The 9415-nt window shown below is 39.8% G+C and overlaps 1 protein-coding gene across 1 annotated transcript; it reads right to left on the reverse strand.

Annotated features, from left to right (window-relative positions):
* Window positions 1–7224: 7224 nt before the first annotated feature.
* On the reverse strand, window positions 7225–9170 carry LOC137814338 (uncharacterized). The gene is made up of 3 exons (XM_068617026.1): window positions 8367–9170; window positions 8055–8201; window positions 7225–7806 (listed from the first exon to the last, which is right to left on the reverse strand). Exons 1-3 carry the CDS (start codon window positions 9168–9170, stop codon window positions 7225–7227), a joined length of 1533 nt encoding a protein of 510 aa, XP_068473127.1.
* Window positions 9171–9415: the final 245 nt, after the last annotated feature.

Consider the following 9415-nt stretch of genomic DNA (forward strand, 5'->3'; position numbering starts at 1 on the left):
CATGGGTTCACCCACCCTATCCTGGTGTGTGTAAGTGGTGAGCAATGCACGCGCATTATGGCAGAGTTGCATGAAGGGATATGTGGTAGCCACATCAGTGGTCGATCCCTCTCATCAAAGGCCATTTGTGCAGGATATTACTAGCCAACCATGTGGGAAGACTGCACGGGGTATGCACAACGGTGCAAGCAGTGCCAGCAAAACGCTGACTGGCACAAGGCGCCTCCAGAGGAGGTGAGGTCGATCTATAGCCCATGACCATTTCATACTTGGGGGATCGACATTCTGGGGCCTTTCCCTTTAGCAGTACGACAGATGAAGTACCTCGTGGTTACCATAGAGTACTTCACAAAGTGGATAGAGGCTGAGCCAGTAGCGCAGATCATAGCCCACAAGATCCAACACTTTGTGTGGAAGAACATAGTGTGCCACTTTGGAATCCCAAAATGGTTGGTGTCTGATAATGGTACCCAGTTTGTGAGCCAACAGCTGGGCAAACTATGTACGGAGTTGGGAGTAAAGCAGGTGTTCGCATCGGTCGAACACCCCCAGATGAACGGGCAGGTCGAGTTTGCCAACCGAGTTCTGAAGAGAAGGCTAGATAAAGCCAAAGGGACTGGGCAGAAGAAGTTCCTAGAATTGTGTGGGCTTACCACACTACTCCCCAATCCACAACTAGAGAAACACCCCTTAGCTTGGTGTACGGTTCGGACGCAATGAATCCAGAAGAAATCCAGGAGAACTCTCCACGTTTCCAGAACTTCGTGGTCGAAGAGTCCAATGAAGAGAGGAAGGTGAACCTGGATCTGTTGGACAAAGTAAGGGAGGAAGCAAGGATCAAGGCCGAGGCCTTGAAGAGAAGGGTGGAGTACAAATACAGCTCCAAGATGAGACCTCGGCAGTTTCAGGTCACCGACCTGGTGATGCGAAAGGCCCACCCGTACCAGCTAGAGAATAAGTTGTTCCCTAAGTGGACTAGTCCTTTCAAAGTGACAGAGGCCCTTGGGAATGGAGCGTATAGGCTCGAGACTTTAGAAGGTGGGGCGATCTCTCGTACTTGGAACGCGACCAACCTTAAGTTTTATTTCAGTTAAGTTGTTTGCATTGTACACAGTTTTAGGAGACACTCTTTTTCCCTTATAAGGGTTTTTTTAACGAGGTCACCCAATAAAATTTCAGTTATTCAATTAAGAAGTATGTTGTGCAGTGCAGTTAATGAACCTCTCCCTTAAATTGATACACCAAGATCGGAAATAGTATGGTTCCTCAGTGAGCCTCCCTCTTGTGTGAGTTCACCAATGCTAAGAATAGTATGGTTCAACCGTTAAAAACCTGTCCCTTGACTTCATACAGCAAGGTTGCGGTTAGTTATTAAGACTTGTCCCTTTGACTTCGTACAACAAGGATGAGGACCGTTCACTTGGGTTAGAAACACCAAGGTTGAGAATAGTATGGTTCCTCAATGAGCCTCCCTCTTGCGTGGGAACTCCAAGGTCGAACAATATGGTTTGACAGGAAAATCCTCCCTTGTCCCAAGGCGGAGATAGGTGGGCCAAAGGCTGTTGTTCGAGTCAACCGGCGAAGCGGGTCAACCGACGAGAACAACACTCCATGGCGAATGTTGGAAGCCAAGTCTGCAGTGCCATAACATCGACCTCTACTCTTGCCTCCAACAACATCCTTCCAGCACTGAAGTTGTGTTGTTGGATTGATCGGTTGACTGTTGGAAGTTGATCCTTCAGAGTTGTCTGATTGAAGGGATTTCAATCGTTCATGGTAGGTTTCCTAGTTCATTGTGAAAATTGTAAGTGGGACAATAATAAGTTAGAAATATAAATCATGTATACAAATGTAGAGTAATAACTTATGTATGTCTGTTTGGCACGACTATGTACCCAAAGTCCATCCTTCTTAGTGTGTGTGGCTATGAATAATTCATCGGGTTGAACCGGCCGGCCAAATTTTCGTTCCTAAAATAAATGGAAAAGTTACCGATATTAGATATTATCTACTAAATTTATGCTTATGCAACAAAATATAGATACTTACTAGGCCCAATGCAATGTCGAGGTGTGATTTACAACCAATAGAGTGCAATGTCCCACCTCAAGTCGATGACCTATTCAATTTATTTTGGATAGATTGTTCTTTGAATTTTTTCGAATCCCAATATTCCAAGAGACCAATCCATGCTTGTTCACTAATCCAGTTAAGTCTAGTCGCTTTCATCCTAGCTTTACCAAGCATATCAGAAAGGCGTTTTCTCACCTTTGACTCGTATACTTTTCTAATTTGCCACTCATCATTAGGGGCCCAAGTCACTCGAGTCTGTAAAAAAAACAACAAATTTAAATAAAAGTTGATGAATATAGTAAATGCTTAAATGGAAATGAGTGAAAATGTTATGGAAATCAAAATATCATAAATGTCCTCAAAATTCCTGACATTTCAATTATATTAGTTGGGAACATCTACATCATTACACTCAAAAATAAATTAGACTAAATTGAGAATTGAATTCAAGAGCTATTCATAAATGACATCTACAATTAAGTATGCTCAGTTTGGCCCTTGTTTAACGGAGTCATTACACTCAAAAAATTCATCACTAACCTTCTGTCACCATGTTGGCTTTCCCTAATGTTAGGTATCATAAGCGTTGCCCCGAACTTCTAACAACAATCACTGCATCTGCTGGAGTGTTAGAGAATAAGACTATACTTTCCATTTGGTTGTCACTTTAGTATAACATCTTTATCTTTGAATAGTCAAAGTTACAAAAATTAGTATTGAGAGAATCAACATTTGATTAAGATACTGACTGGAGAGTTATAAGTAAGTTGTAATATAAAAAATTTCAGATTTTGCTTATTAAAATAATAAAAGTTGAGATTACTTTTCCTGGGATTCCATTGTAAAATTTCTTCTTAATTAAGATGTTAGGTAAAAAAAACATTCATAAACCTAAGATTTAACATGTACCTTACCTGCCTTGTAATCTGTTCCCGTCAATAATTACATTATCACACAAACTTAAGCACGGGAAATACAAATTTACTAGAATCCATCAAAACCAATTCTGCTACTAAATTTTGCTCAATCAGTTACAACCACGAGGGCCTCGGGAATTGGATTGAGTAATGCCGCCTCATGATATATATATTTGGGGCTGACCTTAAATCTACATGTTTTGTAAACTATTGCTACCTTTTTTTGTTTTCTCACTATGAGTAACCATTAATGCACTTTTATGTTCCATGTTACAACAGAACCAATGAATCAGTTACCAAGCTTAGTAATAAAAAATTGTTTCTCCTACGTCGACTAGAGATTAAAGTCTTTCATTGTATATAAGTGGGTGCAAACCTCAATCCTATGAGCCGGTTTTATGGGGTTGAGTTAGGCTTAAAGTCCACTCTTTCGTAATATGGTATCAGAGTCATTTCTAGCTTATCCTAGCGAGTGTTTGTGTTGGATCTATCGTACCACCCGCTATCGGACCACCCATAATATATAGTCTCATGCACGAGCTTCTATTTATCACTCTCGGCGTGAGGGGGTCTGTATAAGTTACTTTGTAAAAACTCACTCGTAATCATTTCTTCAAAAGTTGATTTTAACTTACGCACAAACAAATTTCAACCCACTGGACTATCTTATTTTCCCTTCTTATTTATTTCTCCTATAATAAGTCCTTCTGGATCTAAATTCTAGAACAGAACATAAAGTACTTTTACTTACTAAAAGGTTAAGCACCAATTATCACTAATGTTATTTGAAGTTTTTATATCATATTTTCATTAAGAATAAACTCCTGATGAACAAAACAGAAAATTACTTACCCAGGAAGTGAGGCATAATAAATGGATTGTCGCTGTTCATGAGAGGGAGACTTTGACATTTGCACCAGCTCGCCAGTTTACTCTCCTTGTTGTTGCCTGAAAATTCACATATTCTAAAAATTAAAACAAAAATTCCAGAAAAGCAATTTTCTTGAAGATCTTCCTAGTCTCGTTGAGTTTACTGTGGTTCTCAATCTTAGCCCTAAACAAAAGCTTGACATTTGTGTGAATCAGATGTCATCTCAATCTGAATTTGGACTTCTTCATTCTTATTATTTCAGGTTCTAAATTCTAATTACTTGGGCAGAAAATGTCCCATCACCACGAGGGTGATCCTGAATACATGGCGGATGAATGTGAAATGGAGGTTGTGGAAGATGATGTGGACGATGAATCTATTGATGATGGAGAAAGGGGTGGTGTAGAATCTGATACACATGAATCTGATACATAAACCATCATGCTGTTTTATGAACATGATGTTGATGAGTATGTTTCCTATAATGATTAATCATTTTCATTCATTGGGGATGTCAAATTACCTTCCACCTAACACACATCATACCATAGAAATATAAATAACTTAGCAGAGATGAGAGTTTTAAGCAGCCTACACTACTTTTAAGGCATATGGTGGAGGTACTATTCAACAAAGAGAGTAAGGTTGAACCAGAGAGCTCTGATACCAACTTGAATTTGAATATGTTGTCTTATTGATTTACATGAATAAGCTCTACATACATGTATACAAGACCAATAGGATCAATCCCCAATGTTAAGGGATTAGAATCATTGGATGAAAGAATATGCTAGTTGAGGAAACTAGGTTATCTAGTAAACAATACAAGGATATTTACAGAGTCCGAATAATAAACCAGAATATAAGAATATAAGCTTATATACCATCTCTGTGAGTTGCCTATTTTGTTAAGCATTGCCTTTTCTTGTTGGCATTCCTGGGATGTTAAATAAAACCAACAGAGAAGTATTCTAGGAAAAATCAAATTGTTTTAGGAATACAATTATGACAGAATCATAATTCTATAATTGGTCAATATGTGATAATCACAGTCCTCCTGGTCAAGAGAGATTTGCCGAAGAGCAGCATTTCCTCTATCAATGACCTATAAGGAACTTAACATCAAAATCATTCGAGAACTTAGCATTCTCTTTAATCAACCTTTTAAATCAAACAATGTAAGAAGACAAAAATTGGTAAACAGAACTACATCAAGTGCTCAATAACACAAAAGTGAGCATGCAGCAAACACAATCCACGAAAATCAAGAACTTCAAAAGCACAGAAAATCACCAAGAAGGAAATAAAGTGTTAGGGTTAGACCTTCAAACCATTGAAAATCAAGAACCTAAGGTTACACAAAGATTAAGTTCACGGTCGTCAAAGAAGAAGAAGGAGTGGAGGAAGAAATGCGAAACTCATTCGTCACATGTTCACGGTCGTCGCATGCCACGGTCACGGTCACGAAGAAATGTTCAAGCTCTCTCAAGCTGACATTCGAGTTCAGTACGCTCAACAATTTTCAACAACTAAAAGTTTTCAAATAAAATAATTTTATTATTTTTAATTTTAAAATCATAGCGTAGGCTAAACCTTCAAAACTTTAAGTAGCATAGCGTGGGCTTAACCTTCAAAGGCATAACGTGGACGTAACATTCACAAATTTAAAATTTTATTATTATTTATATTTTCAGTAGTGGCCGTTTGACCACGCTTTCTCACATTTTATTTGAATTTTTTTAATATTTTTTTTATCAGAAATAAAAAATAAATAAATAGGAACCACTTCAGGGGTGGTTCAACCCTTATACACGGCACCCAAACATTGATTCCTGTCTAAAACCTCCAGAACTAACTAAAACATACCTTGCCCTTGCTACATCTAACAAACTCAAGTGATTAACCTCATGCACACCATAGGTTCTAAACACTAATCAGAAAAGGAAAACGAAGCTAACCTAAAATTTATATAGACCCAAGACCAAACCTTTACTTACACCAAAGAAAAAACTTCAGACGCATCCGCCACTCCTCTTTTGAAAATTATGTTATTCCTATGATTCCATATTTCACTAACCACCCCGACCCATATTGTGTTCCATACGATATTAACCGTCTCTGAAGCAAGGGTCATCCTAAATTGAGCAAAGTTAAGCTTCGGCTCAATGTGGGACACGACTAGAACCCCAAGCCATCTATAGCATAAACACCAAACTCGTCGAGCAAAGTTGCAATCGAAGAACAAATATCTGCAAGATTCTTCCTCCTTCCCACACAAACTACACGTCGAGCTATCCACCAATACCCCTCTTCTACTCAGATTTACCCTAGTAGCGAGCTTGTTTTCCATCAACCTCCAGGCTATAAGCACTGCAGAGGGTACTGCCTTGCACCTCCACAACTTACAAAATATCGGCGAAGAATTCGCCTCTTTATCCTTCCTAACAACATTGTAGGCAGAATTAACTGAAAAAGTTTGGAAACCCCATCCTTCCAAATCGAACTATCCACCTCTCCCGAGACAACCCGAGCCTCAAGCAAAAGCTGACTCAACTGTTCCGCCATCGACTTCTCCCACTCAAAAAACGGTCTTCTCCAAGATAGCTGCCAAACCCAAACTCCATTCGACCAAAAACCAAGCTCCGATAGCTTTGCATCTTTGGTAGAACTAATAGAAAACAATCTTGGGAAGACATTCTTCAACGATTCACCATTCAACCAACTGTCCTTCCAGAAATAAATATCCTTCCCGTCACCAACTTTCCACTTGAAACCATCTTCAAAATTTCTCCCCCAACCCTCCGTAGACCATACCTCTTTCAAATCTTTCCACCAAAGGGAGCACCTCCTACCTTTTCCTTCCTCTCCCAAACTTCTCCACCCTCTGTATTTAGAAAAGAGAATCTCCTTCCAAAGGCCGCCCTCGACCGAACCCAACCTCCAAATCCACTTCCCCAATAAAGTCAAGTTGAACAACTTTAAATCAATAATCCCAAGCCCCCTAAACTCGCAAGGCTTACAAACCAATCTCCAGGAAGCCCAAGCAATCTTCCTTCCTTCCACCCCCGAAGGCAGTTTGAATAACGACATATAGAATAGCGGAATAGAAGAGAGCACGAACTTAATCAAACAGATCCTTCCAGCCATCGTCAAACATCTTCCCTTCCATATGCTTAATCTAGCCTGAACTTTCTCAATCACCCCATTCCAAAAGTCGCCTCTTTTATGACTCTCACCAACTAGCATACCCAAGTAGATAAAAGGAGCAACCATTGTATCACAGTTAAGAATAGTTGCGAACCGTTGGAGAACGACCTGGTCCAGCCCCGTCCCACCAATCCTACTCTTCGCGAAATTAACCCTTTACCCGGAGGAGAGCTCAAAACATTGCAAAATCGCCTTAATGTTAAATACACTTTTGGTATTTGCTTCACAAAAGAACAAAGTATCGTCTGCATATTGTAACATATTTACCTTTACTTTATCTTTTCCAACCTCCAAACTGTCAATCAACTTCTTTTCTTCTGCTACCCTTGCCACCCCAGCTAGCCCTTCTGCCACAATGAGGAAGAGAAAAGGAGCAAGCGAATCGCCCTGGCGGAGACCCTTTCTAGGAAAGAACTCCGTAGTTGGACTCCCATTTACAAGGACAGATACCGAAGCTGACTCTAAGCAACCCTTTATCCACCGAATCCAGCGGTCACAGAATCTCAACCTCCTTAGCATATAAAATATAAAATCCCAATTCACCAAGTCGTAAGCCTTCTCATAATCGACTTTAAAGAACACACAACTCTTCCTTTTTCTCTTGTATTCTTCCAGAACCTCATTCGCAACAAGCACACTGTCCAATAGACCTCTTCCTTCAAGAAAAGTCGACTGTCTAGCATCTATAATTTTTCCAATCACCTTTTTCAAACGCAAGGATAGCGCTTTGGAGATGATCTTGTACAAGCAACCTACTAATGAAATAGGTATAAACTTCCCTAGATGTTGAGGATTTTCTACTTTTGGTATCAAACAAAGAAACGACGCATTCGAACATCTTGGCCAACTGCCATAACCTGCAAAATCCTTTACTACGACACCACGTCCTTCTTTAGGATGTCCCAACAAGATTTTATAAAACCAAAGTTAAAACCATCAAGGCCGGGACTCTTTGAACTATCACACCCCCAAATCGCGACTCTAACCTCTTCTTCCGAAAAATCACCAATTAGCATCACATTGCCGGCTTCTGAAATGGAATTAAATTCAACCTTATCCAGTCTGACCTGGCAAGCGTCATTCCTAGCGAACCTTTCTTCAAAGAACTCACGTACCTTATTCTTTACCTCCTCCTTATTGTCACACCATTTGTTATTAACAAAAATCCCGTGCAATTGATTCCTTGCCCTCCTCCATTTTACCGAAGAGTGGAAGAACTTTGTATTGAGACCCCCCTGCTTAATCTAGCTATGTCTTGCTTTCTGAAATAAAATCGCCTCTTATTTAGACTTGGAAACTGAAAGCTTAGCAAAGAGAGACTTTCTTTCTTCCCTTTCTAACTCATATAACCCGACTTCGTCATCGTGGAAGTCTAATTCGTCTAACCTCTGTTGAATTTCCTTGCTCGTCTGATTCATATCACCGAAGACTTCCTTGTTCCACACCTTTAAATCTGCTTTTAACTTTTTCAGCTTTTCTTTAAGCACAAAGATTCCTCTTCCCACCACCTTGTATGAAGTCCAACTCGATCTCACGAACTCTTTAAATTTGCTATCTTTTTGCCACACATCCAGACACCTAAAAGGCTTCAGACCCCAATCCACTGAGACTTCCTTCAGGATAACTGCACAATGATCCGAGATCGATCTACTTAAAATGAACTGTTGGCTGTTAGGCCAAAAATCCAGCCATTCCTTAGATACTAACACCCTGTCTATTCTACTTTTTACCAAATTGTTGGGTTTGAACCATGTAAACTTCCTGCCCACCAATGGGATGTCTACCAACTTTGATCTTTCAATGAAATCATTGAAACCCTTTATTTCTCTAGAGTAGTCCGAATTTGAAATCACATTCTTCCTTTCCTCCTGCCTTCTAATGGAATTAAAATCCCCAATAATACACCAAGCCTTTGAGAGTTGACCTTGTCTGAAACTACCAACCTCGTTCCACAACTCTTTCTTTTCCCTTAGAGAGCCAGAACAATAAATATTCACAATAGTTACGTGTGCTCCATTGCCTCTCTTCCAAAACCCCTCTAACACAGTATAGTTTCTCCCATTTACAAATCTGGATAACTGGAACGACTTATTACTCCACATCGTAAGCACACCCCCTGCGCTTTTTATAGCTTTGTTTTTCACCCATTCTACTTCGTTGGTTCCCCAAAGTACACACACCTTCTCCCTACTAAACTCCGAACACTTTGTCTCTTGTAAACATACCATATCCACCTGTTCCCTGCTGATCAAATCCCTTACATAATTCCTTTTTAAGGCACCTCCTATCCCTATGATATTCAGACTAATTATCTTCATTGACAACCTTTCTCCTTTCCTTCCACATC

This window comes from Phaseolus vulgaris, chromosome 10, assembly GCF_000499845.2.
Source record: "Phaseolus vulgaris cultivar G19833 chromosome 10, P. vulgaris v2.0, whole genome shotgun sequence".
Lineage (NCBI taxonomy): Eukaryota > Viridiplantae > Streptophyta > Magnoliopsida > Fabales > Fabaceae > Phaseolus > Phaseolus vulgaris.

Excerpts from the sequence above, each read along its gene's own strand:
- LOC137814338 (XM_068617026.1), bottom strand. The coding sequence starts at position 9,170 with ATGTGGAGTAATAAGTCGTTCCAGTTATCCAGATTTGTAAATGGGAGA. Across the intron at positions 8,202-8,366 it reads CTCTCTTTGCTAAGCTTTCA|GAGGAGGTAAAGAATAAGGT; the intron begins GTTTCCAAGTCT and ends TGTGACAATAAG. Across the intron at positions 7,807-8,054 it reads GTGATTTTTCGGAAGAAGAG|ATCATCTCCAAAGCGCTATC; the intron begins GTTAGAGTCGCG and ends TGCTTGTACAAG.